This window comes from Hyperolius riggenbachi, chromosome 10 (assembly GCF_040937935.1).
Source record: "Hyperolius riggenbachi isolate aHypRig1 chromosome 10, aHypRig1.pri, whole genome shotgun sequence".
Taxonomy (NCBI): domain Eukaryota; kingdom Metazoa; phylum Chordata; class Amphibia; order Anura; family Hyperoliidae; genus Hyperolius; species Hyperolius riggenbachi.
In genome coordinates, this window is record NC_090655.1 from 291161798 (window position 1) to 291176592 (window position 14795).

The window sequence follows — 14795 nt, forward strand, 5'->3', positions numbered from 1 at the left end:
TCCACGTTCCACATGACGGAGGTCACCGATCTTCTCTGTAACAACACATCACTCTACTTCCTGATAAACAGGAAGTAGCATGAAGCACTTACAGAGAAGACTAAACTTACATCGCATGGAATGCAGAAGAGGTAAGTATGCATTTCCTACCTGCTTGCCACTGGTGTAATTGCAGGAGGGAAGAGCGCTGAAGGGGGGAGCGTGAGGTGAGGAGGAGTGGTCTTCTCTTTCCGCCGCTGTTTGTGGCCATTGCACCTCCCTCATGCACTGCGCCCCCTCCTGCCCCCAAAAATGGCACTGGTCATGCTCCCCCTCAGGCTCCTCCCTCCAAGGACCCCCCCTGCCCCTGTATCCCTTGCAGGGGCGATTGCTACACCCCTGCTGGGGTGCCTGCCTAACAGTAAATTGCCTGGGGCATATGGGGTCTGGCTGGAGTATTATAAGGTATATAAAGCACTTTGGCACCTACATTCACTAAGGCTTTTGAAAGTGTTTTTTTTTTTATTTTATAACTAACCCTCCTGGGAAAGACCCGCTACTGTGCACCGATTATCATCCCATATCTCTTCTAAACGTAGCTCTGAAAATCATGTCAAAAAATCTTTCACCACCAGATTACAAATGTTCCTTCCTCTGATAATGACCAGCTTTGCACAATGTCCATCATAGAGAGGCAGCGTAGAACAAGACAAAGACGTTGCTTCTCATGCAATATGCTCTACGCTGCAGGATCCCTGCTCTGTTGATGCTGGACAGGGTAATTAAGCAGGGTAGCCCCACACTTTCTGCAACAAGTATTGGTGTACAGAGGAATCTTGGAAGAGACGAGTTTCTATCAGAAGGTGACGCCCAAAAAATAAAAAGTAATAGAGGTAGTTTCTTTATCCACATCACCGACAGAGTTGCCCGGAAGAAGCCATGGCTAGCGATGAATGGGACCCGGAGGGTAGCCCCCTCTTCATATTCTTTGTATGGAGCAATTGGCAGAGGCGATAATCTCATCCAGACATTAGGGTTGTACAGGTGGTGCACAAATTACTTAAGGAGCGCTCAAGGATATGATTGTGAACTGACACCCTAATTAGGGGAGCCCACTAAGCCAACATATACAAAATTGCTAAGAAAAAAAAGCAAAAGTTGTCTTCTTCACAGTTCTCTATTCAAACAATATCAAAATACCAACCACATATGAAGCCCTTAAAATGAACACGGCCGTGTTATGATGTCAGCTGACCATACATCCAGACACACAATCACCTAATGATGTCTCACGCCTGTCACTGTAATAGAAGGTTGTGCACTGTCTTGTCAAGACTCTAATGCACCACGTGCAATCTTATTCACTAACAGCTAATCAGCAAAACCAAGGCATGTGTATGACCAGTCCACCTTCCATAGCCAGCACTGTTCCACCCAATGCAATTTTCAAGTTTCACCACTGTATTGTAAAGAGGCTCCGCCTCAACCCAGCCACTGTAGCTAAACCACATCAGGGTAATAAGCAATCAGTTGTGATTCACATGCCTATGTAGTGTCCCACATCCAGCTCAAAAAACACACAGTATGCTGTACCCGGCACCATCCCTACTAGAGAGAGAGAGAGATGAATGTACATGGCTATCTGGGGTTCTCTTCGGACAACTGTTGAACACAAAAGGCAAGGCCATGCCTGGGTGGGCTTGAACCACCAACCTTTCAGTTAACAGCCAAACGCGCTAACCAATTGTGCCACAAAGACTGTGTACCACAAAGACTGTGCATGCAGTTGCTGTTGAATGATTTTATGGGGATGTATGTGTGTCTTTTGGAGGGAGGAAGTAAGTCTACTCCAAGAAGTTTCAGCATGTTGTGTCGGTGGTATAATGGTTAGGATAGCAGCCTACAGAGCACTCAGACCTGGGTTCGATTCCCAGCCAATGTATGTGAGCTGGCTTTTGACATCCTACAATTCCCTAAGCAAGCTCATTTTTCTCTTGGGTATATCACAATGGTACATGCTAGGCTGGCTTTAGCATGTAGTGTTGGTGGTGGTATAGTGGTGAGGAGAGCTGCCTACCACGCACTCAGACCTGGGTTCAATTCCCGGCCAATGTATGTAAGCTGGCTTTTGAAATCCTACAATTCCCTGGAAGACAAGACCCTCCTCCTCAGGAGGAGGAGAAGGGAGGAAGGAGAAAAAGGACTAAGGGTACAGTCAATAGGTTTTATGGGCTACCATATAGTATAAACACGGTTCCATTTGTAACTACTTTAATTTTTCCGTCGGAATCCGGAATTCCGCGGAATTTCGTAAAAATCCGGTGGAATTTTCATAGCGACAGAATTAAGCGCTGGCGGAATCCGCGAATTCCGGGGGAACGGAATTTGCTCTTTCCGATCATTACTAAACACCAGCCTGCTCCCTCACATATCCCTGTTGATCCAGAAGAAGGCGAAAAACCCTTACAAGGCTTGGTCCAATTAGCCCCAGAAGGGAAAAAATTCCTTCCCGACTCCAGATGGCAATCAGATAAAATCTCAGGATCAACACCACTGGGCATTACCTAGTAATTGTAGCCACTGTACTTCAACGCAAGGAAAGCATCTAAGCCCCCTTTAAATGCAGGTATAGAGTTTGCCATAACTACTTCCTGTGGCAATGCATTCCACATCTTAATCACTCTTACTGTAAAGAACCCTTTCCTAAATAAATGGCTAAAACATTTTTCCTCCATGCGCAGCTCATGTCCTCTAGTCCTTTGAGAAGGACTAGGGACAAAAAGCTCATCCGCCAAGCTATTATATTGCCCTCTGATGTATTTATACATGTTAATTAGATCTCCTCTAAGGCGTCTTTTCTCTAGACTAAATAAACCCAGTTTATCTAACCTTTCTTGGTAAGTGAGACCTTCCATCCCACGTATCAATTTTGTTGCTCGTCTCTGCACCTGCTCTAAAACTGCAATATCTTTCCTGTAATGTGGTGCCCAGAACTGAATTCCAGATGTGGCCTTACTAGAGAGTTAAACAGGGGCAATATTATGCTAGCATCTCAAGTTTTTGTTTCCCTTTTAATGCATCCCAAAATTTTATTAGCTTTAGCTGCAGCGGCTTGGCATTGAGTATGATTATTTAACTTGTTGTCGATGAGTACTCCTAAGTCCTTCTCCAAGTTTGATGTCCCCAACTGTATCCCATTTATTTTGTATGGTGCTAGACCATTTTCGTGACCAAAATGTATGACTTTCCATTTTTCAACATTGAATTTCATCTGCCATGTATGTGCCCATATAGCCATCCTATCCAGATCCTGTTGCAATATGACACTATCTGCCTGAGAGTTGATGATTCTGCACAATTTTGTATCATCTGCAAAAATAGCAACATTGCTCACTACTGCATCTACTAGGTCATTAATAAATAAATTGAAGAGCACTGGACCCAGAACAGACCCCTGTGGGACCCCACTGCTAACAGTCACCCATTTTGAGTATGATCCATTGACCACAACTCTTTGTTTTCTGACACAACAACGTTTTCTCAGGGGACGGGGAGATGGGGTACCCTGGATGACACTCGCATAGTGTCTCTCATGTAGCCGGCTAACTACATCAGGGTTTTGGGCTACGGCCCCTCCTTGATACAGGAGTTCTGTAATGATCTCTTCCTGGAATTTAAGGAAGGATCCTGTCCTCCCAGCCTTACTGTAGAGAACAAAGCTATTGTAAATGGCCAATTAAATTAAACGGACACCTTCTTATACCAGCGTCTGGTGCATCGGGATTGAAGTAGGGAGCCTACATCTGTTCATTGAAGTCCACCCCTCCCATGTTTAAGTTATAGTCATGGATGGCAAGGGGATTGTAAGTGCCAAAGTGGGCCATGCTTGTGTAGTAGTTGTCCACATATAAGTGGTACCCCTTGTGGAATAAGTCACCAATCTTGCCACTGCTCCCCAGATAGTCAGGGCATCCGACCAGCTCCAGTTTTGAGTCTTTTCCCTCAAAGACCCTAAAACGATATGAATAGCCTGTGACCCATTCACAGAGCTTATACAGCTTGATCCCCTACCGGGTGCACTTGCTGGGGAAGTACTGTATGATGCCAAGGTGCCCGGTAAAATGTACAAGGGACTCTTCTATGCAGATGTTCTATTGGGGCATACTGACATCTGCCAATCTGGATGACAAGTGGTCTATGAGGGGCTGAATTTTATGGAGCCTGTCATAAGCAGGATGGCCTCTCGGATGACAGGTTGTGTTGTTGAAGTGCAGAAAGTGCGGGATGGTCTCAAAACGTGTCCTGGACATGGCAGCAGAGTACATGGTCATGCGATGTATTGGGTGCGTAGACCAATAGGACCGCAATACATTTTTTTTTAGTCAAACCCATGTTGATGAGAAGGCCCAAATGGTAAACTCGGAAACAGTGACTGGTTTCCATCAGAAAGGCTGGGCATAGAAGCTTTTCAGAGTGAGGGTTATGTACTGTGCTGGCATAGCGGTTAGTCTCATACAAGTAAGTCATAGAGATCCGCGGTGGACAACAGCACAAAAAACTCAAGGGCCGATCCTAAGTGATCTTTCTCCACCTGGACTCCAGACTGGGTGGTGAAAGGGGGCACTACAGAACCAGGGGGTTGCCAATCAGATCAGGATTTGCCAGGACCTCTGGGAGGCTAGGGGCACTACGGGCCTGTGTGTTTGTGGTGGCTGCGATGGTGGTGTAACTGCACATGCCACTGTACCAGCTTGAACTGCCCTGCTGGTGCTCACCACTTCACCAGGGTATACGGCAGTGCTGGTGCTCGCCACTTCACCAGGGTATACGGCAGTACTGGTACAAGGTCCAGGATGTGCTGTGCTGCTGGTGCTCGCCACTTCACCAGGGTATACGGCAGTGCTGGTGCTCACCACTTCACCAGGGTATACGGCAGTGCTGGTGCTCGCCACTTCACCAGGGTATACGGCAGTACTGGTACAAGGTCCAGGATGTGCTGTGCTGCTGGTGCTCGCCACTTCACCAGGGTATACGGCAGTACTGGTGCTCGCCACTTCACCAGGGTATACGGCAGTACTGGTGCTCGCCACTTCACCAGGGTATCCGGCAGTGCTGGTGCTCACCACTTCACCAGGGTATACGGCAGTGCTGGTGCTCGCCACTTCACCAGGGTATACGGCAGTGCTGGTACAAGGTCCAGGATGTGTTGTGCTGCTGGTGCTCGCCACTTCACCAGGGTATACGGCAGTGCTGGTGCTCGCCACTTCACCAGGGTATACGGCAGTACTGGTGCTCGCCACTTCACCAGGGTATACGGCAGTGCTGGTACAAGGTCCAGGATGTGCTGTGCTGCTGGTGTATGCCCCACCATGTAAACCCAGACCAGCGCTAGCACCACTCTGCTGCCCTTGAGGCTGATCCTGCGCCACCTGCAGTCCACTGACATGGGGTCGGGTACACCTGGCGCTAGCAGGGACCCCAACCTCGTCGTCAGAGCTAACAGTCAGAGAGCCAGCCACTGCTGTATACAGGGTTATATTCTGACCCGCTGGATTCTGCGGATGAGGCATCCCCATCACTCTCATCTGACAGGGCCAGAATCCTGTAGGCCTCTTCAGCGGAATACCACTTTTTGGACATTTTGGCCTCACTAAATTTAGGGGGTACTCATCTGAGACTATCAGGAAAAAGGAGCACTTGTCTAGCACAAAAAAAAATGAAAGAACTGCTTGTGAAGTAAAAATAAAAACTGTAATCGCTAAAAAGGATCAACACCGATCTTTATAATGCTGCAGAGATGGTATTGTGTTTTTGCAGTGATCAGAAAAAAAACATTTCTGTCTCTTGCGGAGGGGCAGTCAAACGCAAGTGTGAGCGAACGATCAGGCCTTATCAGGTGAACAATGTGGTTTTTGTGGAGCCTACACTAAGGTGACCCTAATCTACTGATATAGATCTGACTGTGATCAGTACTGATCACTTACAGATACTATATAGTACTGTTCAGGTCTGAAGTGTACTGGTGCTGCACACAGTCTGAGCTGTTCAGGTCTGAGCTTCCTATCCTTAGTGGTGCTGCACACACAGTCTGAGCTGGTCAGGTCTGAGCTTCCTATCCTTAGTGGTGCTGCACACACAGTCTGAGCTGTTCAGGTCTGACCTTCCTATCCTTAGTGGTGCTGCACACAGTCTGAGCTGTTCAGGTCTGAGCTTCCTATCCTTAGTGGTGCTGCACACAGTCTGAGCTGTTCAGGTCTTAGCTTCCTATCCTTAGTGGTGCTGCACACAGTCTGAGCTGTTCAGGTCTGAGCTCCCTATCCTTAGTGGTGCTGCACACACAGTCTGAGCTGATCAGGTCTGAGCTTCCTGTCCTTAGTGGTGCTGCACACAGTCTGAGCTGTTCAGGTCTGAGCTTCCTATCCTTAGTGATGCTGCACACAGTCTGAGCTGTTCAGGTCTGAGCTTCCTATCCTTAGTGGTGCTGCACACAGTCTGAGCTGCTCAGGTCTGAGCTTCCTATCCTTAGTGGTGCTGCACACACAGTCTGAGCTGTTCAGGTCTGAGCTTCCTATCCTTAGTGGTGCTGCACACAGTCTGAGCTGGTCAGGTCTGAGCTTCCTATCCTTAGTGGTGCTGCACACAGTCTGAGCTGGTCAGGTCTGAGCTTCCTATCCTTAGTGGTGCTGCACACAGTCTGAGCTGTTCAGGTCTGAGCTTCCTATCCTTAGTGGTGCTGCACACAGTCTGAGCTGTTCAGGTCTGATCTTCCTATCCTTAGTGATGCTGCACACACAGTCTGAGCTGATCAGGTCTGAGCTCCCTATCCTTAGTGGTGCTGCACACAGTCTGAGCTGTTCAGGTCTGAGCTTCCTATCCTTAGTGGTGCTGCACACAGTCTGAGCTGCTCAGGTCTGAGCTTCCTATCCTTAGTGGTGCTGCACACACAGTCTGAGCTGGTCAGGTCTGAGCTTCCTATCCTTAGTGGTGCTGCACACAGTCTGAGCTGTTCAGGTCTGAGCTTCCTATCCTTAGTGGTGCTGCACACAGTCTGAGCTGCTCAGGTCTGAGCTTCCTATCCTTAGTGGTGCTGCACACACAGTCTGAGCTGGTCAGGTCTGAGCTTCCTATCCCTAGTGGTGCTGCACACACAGTCTGAGCTGTTCAGGTTTGAGCTTCCTATCCTTAGTGGTGCTGCACACAGTCTGAGCTGGTCAGGTCTGAGCTTCCTATCCTTAGTGATGCTGCACACAGTCTGAGCTGTTCAGGTCTGAGCTTCCTATCCTTAGTGGTGCTGCGCACAGTCTGAGCTGTTCAGGTCAGAGCTTCCTATCCTTAGTGGTGCTGCACACAGTCTGAGCTGTTCAGGTCTGAACTTCCTATCCTTAGTGGTGCTGCACACACAGTCTGAGCTGTTCAGGTCTGAGCTCCCTATCCTTAGTGGTGCTGCACACACAGTCTGAGCTGGTCAGGTCTGAGCTTCCTATCCTTAGTGGTGCTGCACACACAGTCTGAGCAGTTCGGGTCTGAGCTTCCTATCCTTAGTGGTGCTGCACACAGTCTGAGCTGTTCAGGTCTGAGCTTCCTATCCTTAGTGGTGCTGCACACAGTCTGAGCTGTTCAGGTCTGAGCTTCCTATCCTTAGTGGTGCTGCACACAGTCTGAGCTGTTCAGGTCTGAGCTCCCTATCCTTAGTGGTGCTGCACACAGTCTGAGCTGTACAGGTCTGAGCTCCCTATCCTTAGTGGTGCTGCACACAGTCTGAGCTGTTCAGGTCTGAGCTTCCTATCCTTAGTGGTTCTGCACACACAGTCTGAGCTGTTCAGGTCTGAGCTTCCTATCCTTAGTGGTGCTGCACACAGTCTGAGCTGTTCAGGTCTGAGCTCCCTATCCTTAGTGGTGCTGCACACAGTCTGAGCTGTTCAGGTCTGAGCTCCCTATCCTTAGTGGTGCTGCACACAGTCTGAGCTGTTCAGGTCTGAGCTTCCTATCCTTAGTGGTTCTGCACACACAGTCTGAGCTGTTCAGGTCTGAGCTTCCCATCATTAGTGGTGCTGCACACACAGTCTGAGCTGTTCAGGTCTGAGCTCCCTATCCTTAGTGGTGCTGCACACAGTCTGAGCTGCTCAGGTCTGAGCTCCCTATCCTTAGTGGTGCTGCACACACAGTCTGAGCTGTTCAGGTCTGAGCTTCCCATCATTAGTGGTGCTGCACACACAGTCTGAGCTGTTCAGGTCTGAGCTCCCTATCCTTAGTGGTGCTGCACACAGTCTGAGCTGCTCAGGTCTGAGCTCCCTATCCTTAGTGGTGCTGCGCACAGTCTGAGCTGTTCAGGTCTGAGCTTTCTATCCTTAGTGGTGCTGCACACACAGTCTGAGCTGTTCAGGTCTGAGCTTCCTATCCGTAGTGGTGCTGCACACACAGTCTGAGCTGTTCAGGTCTTAGCTTCCTATCCTTAGTGGTGCTGCACACAGTCTGAGCTGGTCAGGTCTGAGCTTCCTATCCTTAGTGGTGCTGCACACCCAGTCCGAGCTGTTCAGGTCTTAGCTTCCTATCCTTAGTGGTGCTGCACACAGTCTGAGCTGTTCAGGTCTGAGCTTCCTATCCTTAGTGGTGCTGCACACACAGTCTGAGCTGCTCAGGTCTGAGCTTCCTATCCTTAGTGGTGCTGCACACAGTCTGAGCTGTTCAGGTCTGAGCTTCCCATCATTAGTGGTGCTGCACACACAGTCTGAGCTGTTCAGGTCTGAGCTTCCTATCCTTAGTGGTGCTGCACACAGTCTGAGCTGTTCAGGTCTCAGCTTCCTATCCTTAGTGGTGCTGCACACACAGTCTGAGCTGTTCAGGTCTGAGCTTCCTATCCTTAGTGGCGCTGCACACAGTCTGAGCTGTTCAGGTCTGAGCTTCCCATCATTAGTGGTGCTGCACACACAGTCTGAGCTGTTCAGGTCTGAGCTCCCTATCCTTAGTGGTGCTGCACACAGTCTGAGCTGTTCAGGTCTGAGCTTCCTATCCTTAGTGGTGCTGCATACACAGTCTGAGCTGTTCAGGTCTGAGCTTCCTATCCTTAGTGGTGCTGCACACAGTCTGAGCTGTTCAGCTCTGAGCTTCCTATCCTTAGTGGTGCTGCACACAGTCTGAGCTGTTCAGGTCTGAGCTTCCTATCCTTAGTGGTGCTGCGCACAGTCTGAGCTGTTCAAGTCTGAGCTTCCTATCCTTAGTGGTGCTGCACACACTGTCTAAGCTGGTCAGGTCTGAGCTTCCTATCCTTAGTGGTGCTGCACACAGTCTGAGCTGGTCAGGTCTGAGCTTCCTATCCTTAGTGGTGCTGCACACACAGTCTGAGCTGTTCAGGTCTGAGCTTCCTATCCTTAGTGGTGCTGCACACAGTCTGAGCTGTTCAGGTCTGAGCTTCCTATCCTTAGTGGTGCTGCACACAGTCTGAGCTGTACAGGTCTGACCTTCCTATCCTTAGTGCTGCTGCACACAGTCTGAGCTGGTCAGGTCTGAGCTTCCTATCCTTAGTGGTGCTGCACACAGTCTGAGCTGTTCAGCTCTGAGCTTCCTATCCTTAGTGGTGCTGCACACAGTCTGAGCTGTTCAGGTCTGAGCTTCCTATCCTTAGTGGTGCTGCGCACAGTCTGAGCTGTTCAAGTCTGAGCTTCCTATCCTTAGTGGTGCTGCACACACTGTCTAAGCTGGTCAGGTCTGAGCTTCCTATCCTTAGTGGCGCTGCACACAGTCTGAGCTGTTCAGGTCTGAGCTTCCCATCATTAGTGGTGCTGCACACACAGTCTGAGCTGTTCAGGTCTGAGCTCCCTATCCTTAGTGGTGCTGCACACAGTCTGAGCTGTTCAGGTCTGAGCTTCCTATCCTTAGTGGTGCTGCATACACAGTCTGAGCTGTTCAGGTCTGAGCTTCCTATCCTTAGTGGTGCTGCACACAGTCTGAGCTGTTCAGCTCTGAGCTTCCTATCCTTAGTGGTGCTGCACACAGTCTGAGCTGTTCAGGTCTGAGCTTCCTATCCTTAGTGGTGCTGCGCACAGTCTGAGCTGTTCAAGTCTGAGCTTCCTATCCTTAGTGGTGCTGCACACACTGTCTAAGCTGGTCAGGTCTGAGCTTCCTATCCTTAGTGGTGCTGCACACAGTCTGAGCTGGTCAGGTCTGAGCTTCCTATCCTTAGTGGTGCTGCACACACAGTCTGAGCTGTTCAGGTCTGAGCTTCCTATCCTTAGTGGTGCTGCACACAGTCTGAGCTGTTCAGGTCTGAGCTTCCTATCCTTAGTGGTGCTGCACACAGTCTGAGCTGTACAGGTCTGACCTTCCTATCCTTAGTGCTGCTGCACACAGTCTGAGCTGGTCAGGTCTGAGCTTCCTATCCTTAGTGGTGCTGCACACAGTCTGAGCTGTTCAGCTCTGAGCTTCCTATCCTTAGTGGTGCTGCACACAGTCTGAGCTGTTCAGGTCTGAGCTTCCTATCCTTAGTGGTGCTGCGCACAGTCTGAGCTGTTCAAGTCTGAGCTTCCTATCCTTAGTGGTGCTGCACACACTGTCTAAGCTGGTCAGGTCTGAGCTTCCTATCCTTAGTGGTGCTGCACACAGTCTGAGCTGGTCAGGTCTGAGCTTCCTATCCTTAGTGGTGCTGCACACACAGTCTGAGCTGTTCAGGTCTGAGCTTCCTATCCTTAGTGGTGCTGCACACAGTCTGAGCTGTTCAGGTCTGAGCTTCCTATCCTTAGTGGTGCTGCACACAGTCTGAGCTGTACAGGTCTGACCTTCCTATCCTTAGTGCTGCTGCACACAGTCTGAGCTGTTCAGGTCTGAGCTTCCCATCATTAGTGGTGCTGCACACACAGTCTGAGCTGTTCAGGTCTGAGCTCCCTATCCTTAGTGGTGCTGCACACAGTCTGAGCTGTTCAGGTCTGAGCTTCCTATCCTTAGTGGTGCTGCACACAGTCTGAGCTGTTCAGGTCTGAGCTTCCTATCCTTAGTGGTGCTGCACACAGTATGAGCTGGTCAGGTCTGAGCTTCCTATCCTTAGTGGTGCTGCACACATAGTCTGAGCTGTTAAGGTCTGAGCTTCCTATCCTTAGTGGTGCTGCACACAGTCTGAGCTGTTCAGGTCTGAGCTTCCTATCCTTAGTGGTGCTGCACACAGTCTGAGCTGTACAGGTCTGACCTTCCTATACTTAGTGCTGCTGCACACAGTCTGAGCTGGTCAGGTCTGAGCTTCCTATCCTTAGTGGTGCTGCACACAGTCTGAGCTGTTCAGGTCTGAGCTTCCCATCATTAGTGGTGCTGCACACAGTCTGAGCTGTTCAGGTCTGAGCTTCCTATCCTTAGTGCTGCTGCACACAGTCTGAGCTGGTCAGGTCTGCGCTTCCTATCCTTAGTGGTGCTGCACACAGTCTGAGCTGGTCAGGTCTGAGCTCCCTATCCTTAGTGGTGCTGCGCACAGTCTGAGCTGTTCAGGTCTGAGCTTCCTATCCTTAGTGGTGCTGCACACAGTCTGAGCTGTTCAGGTCTGAGCTTCCTATCCTTAGTGGTGCTGCACACAGTCTGAGCTGTTCAGGTCTGAGCTCCCTATCCTTAGTGGTGCTGCGCACAGTCTGAGCTGTTCAGGTCTGAGCTTCCTATCCTTAGTGGTGCTGCACACAGTCTGAGCTGTTCAGGTCTGAGCTCCCTATCCTTAGTGGTGCTGCACACAGTCTGAGCTGTACAGGTCTGAGCTCCCTATCCTTAGTGGTGCTGCACACAGTCTGAGCTGTTCAGGTCTGAGCTTCCTATCCTTAGTGGTTCTGCACACACAGTCTGAGCTGTTCAGGTCTGAGCTTCCTATCCTTAGTGGTGCTGCACACAGTCTGAGCTGTTCAGGTCTGAGCTCCCTATCCTTAGTGGTGCTGCACACACAGTCTGAGCTGTTCAGGTCTGAGCTTCCTATCCTTAGTGGTTCTGCACACACAGTCTGAGCTGTTCAGGTCTGAGCTTCCCATCATTAGTGGTGCTGCACACACAGTCTGAGCTGCTCAGGTCTGAGCTCCCTATCCTTAGTGGTGCTGCACACAGTCTGAGCTGCTCAGGTCTGAGCTCCCTATCCTTAGTGGTGCTGCACACACAGTCTGAGCTGTTCAGGTCTGAGCTTCCCATCATTAGTGGTGCTGCACACACAGTCTGAGCTGTTCAGGTCTGAGCTCCCTATCCTTAGTGGTGCTGCACACAGTCTGAGCTGCTCAGGTCTGAGCTCCCTATCCTTAGTGGTGCTGCGCACAGTCTGAGCTGTTCAGGTCTGAGCTTTCTATCCTTAGTGGTGCTGCACACACAGTCTGAGCTGTTCAGGTCTGAGCTTCCTATCCGTAGTGGTGCTGCACACACAGTCTGAGCTGTTCAGGTCTTAGCTTCCTATCCTTAGTGGTGCTGCACACAGTCTGAGCTGGTCAGGTCTGAGCTTCCTATCCTTAGTGGTGCTGCACACCCAGTCCGAGCTGTTCAGGTCTTAGCTTCCTATCCTTAGTGGTGCTGCACACAGTCTGAGCTGTTCAGGTCTGAGCTTCCTATCCTTAGTGGTGCTGCACACACAGTCTGAGCTGCTCAGGTCTGAGCTTCCTATCCTTAGTGGTGCTGCACACAGTCTGAGCTGTTCAGGTCTGAGCTTCCCATCATTAGTGGTGCTGCACACACAGTCTGAGCTGTTCAGGTCTGAGCTTCCTATCCTTAGTGGTGCTGCACACAGTCTGAGCTGTTCAGGTCTCAGCTTCCTATCCTTAGTGGTGCTGCACACACAGTCTGAGCTGTTCAGGTCTGAGCTTCCTATCCTTAGTGGCGCTGCACACAGTCTGAGCTGTTCAGGTCTGAGCTTCCCATCATTAGTGGTGCTGCACACACAGTCTGAGCTGTTCAGGTCTGAGCTCCCTATCCTTAGTGGTGCTGCACACAGTCTGAGCTGTTCAGGTCTGAGCTTCCTATCCTTAGTGGTGCTGCATACACAGTCTGAGCTGTTCAGGTCTGAGCTTCCTATCCTTAGTGGTGCTGCACACAGTCTGAGCTGTTCAGCTCTGAGCTTCCTATCCTTAGTGGTGCTGCACACAGTCTGAGCTGTTCAGGTCTGAGCTTCCTATCCTTAGTGGTGCTGCGCACAGTCTGAGCTGTTCAAGTCTGAGCTTCCTATCCTTAGTGGTGCTGCACACACTGTCTAAGCTGGTCAGGTCTGAGCTTCCTATCCTTAGTGGTGCTGCACACAGTCTGAGCTGGTCAGGTCTGAGCTTCCTATCCTTAGTGGTGCTGCACACACAGTCTGAGCTGTTCAGGTCTGAGCTTCCTATCCTTAGTGGTGCTGCACACAGTCTGAGCTGTTCAGGTCTGAGCTTCCTATCCTTAGTGGTGCTGCACACAGTCTGAGCTGTACAGGTCTGACCTTCCTATCCTTAGTGCTGCTGCACACAGTCTGAGCTGGTCAGGTCTGAGCTTCCTATCCTTAGTGGTGCTGCACACAGTCTGAGCTGTTCAGGTCTGAGCTTCCCATCATTAGTGGTGCTGCACACACAGTCTGAGCTGTTCAGGTCTGAGCTCCCTATCCTTAGTGGTGCTGCACACAGTCTGAGCTGTTCAGGTCTGAGCTTCCTATCCTTAGTGGTGCTGCACACAGTCTGAGCTGTTCAGGTCTGAGCTTCCTATCCTTAGTGGTGCTGCACACAGTATGAGCTGGTCAGGTCTGAGCTTCCTATCCTTAGTGGTGCTGCACACATAGTCTGAGCTGTTAAGGTCTGAGCTTCCTATCCTTAGTGGTGCTGCACACAGTCTGAGCTGTTCAGGTCTGAGCTTCCTATCCTTAGTGGTGCTGCACACAGTCTGAGCTGTACAGGTCTGACCTTCCTATACTTAGTGCTGCTGCACACAGTCTGAGCTGGTCAGGTCTGAGCTTCCTATCCTTAGTGGTGCTGCACACAGTCTGAGCTGTTCAGGTCTGAGCTTCCCATCATTAGTGGTGCTGCACACAGTCTGAGCTGTTCAGGTCTGAGCTTCCTATCCTTAGTGCTGCTGCACACAGTCTGAGCTGGTCAGGTCTGCGCTTCCTATCCTTAGTGGTGCTGCACACAGTCTGAGCTGGTCAGGTCTGAGCTCCCTATCCTTAGTGGTGCTGCGCACAGTCTGAGCTGTTCAGGTCTGAGCTTCCTATCCTTAGTGGTGCTGCACACAGTCTGAGCTGTTCAGGTCTGAGCTTCCTATCCTTAGTGGTGCTGCACACAGTCTGAGCTGTTCAGGTCTGAGCTTCCTATCCTTAGTGGTGCTGCACACAGTCTGAGCTGGTCAGGTCTGAGCTCCCTATCCTTAGTGGTGCTGCGCACAGTCTGAGCTGTTCAGGTCTGAGCTTCCTATCCTTAGTGGTGCTGCACACAGTCTGAGCTGTTCAGGTCTGAGCTTCCTATCCTTAGTGGTGCTGCACACAGTCTGAGCTGTTCAGGTCTGAGCTCCCTATCCTTAGTGGTGCTGCGCACAGTCTGAGCTGTTCAGGTCTGAGCTTCCTATCCTTAGTGGTGCTGCACACAGTCTGAGCTGTTCAGGTCTGAGCTTCCTATCTTTAGTGGTGCTACACACAGTCTGAGCTGTTAAGGTCTGAGCTTCCTATCCTTAGTGGTGCTGCACACAGTCTGAGCTGTTCAGGTCTGAGCTTCCTATCCTTAGTGGTGCTGCACACAGTCTGAGCTGGTCAGGTCTGAGCTCCCTATCCTTAGTGGTGCTGCACACAGTCTGAGCTGGTCAGGCCTGAGCTTCCTATCCTTAGTGGTGCTGCACACAGTCTGAGCTGTTCAGGTCTGAGCTTC

General features: G+C 50.5%; 1 protein-coding gene across 1 annotated transcript in view; it reads left to right on the forward strand.

Annotated features, from left to right (window-relative positions):
• The window catches only part of LOC137537295 (zinc finger protein 850-like), an 80789-nt gene that overhangs the window by 34652 nt on the left and 31342 nt on the right, over positions 1 to 14795 (forward strand). The window contains exon 7 of the mRNA XM_068259372.1: positions 730 to 842. Within this exon, the coding sequence (XP_068115473.1) occupies positions 730 to 842 (113 nt within the window). The remainder of the gene's footprint in view (positions 1 to 729; positions 843 to 14795) is intronic.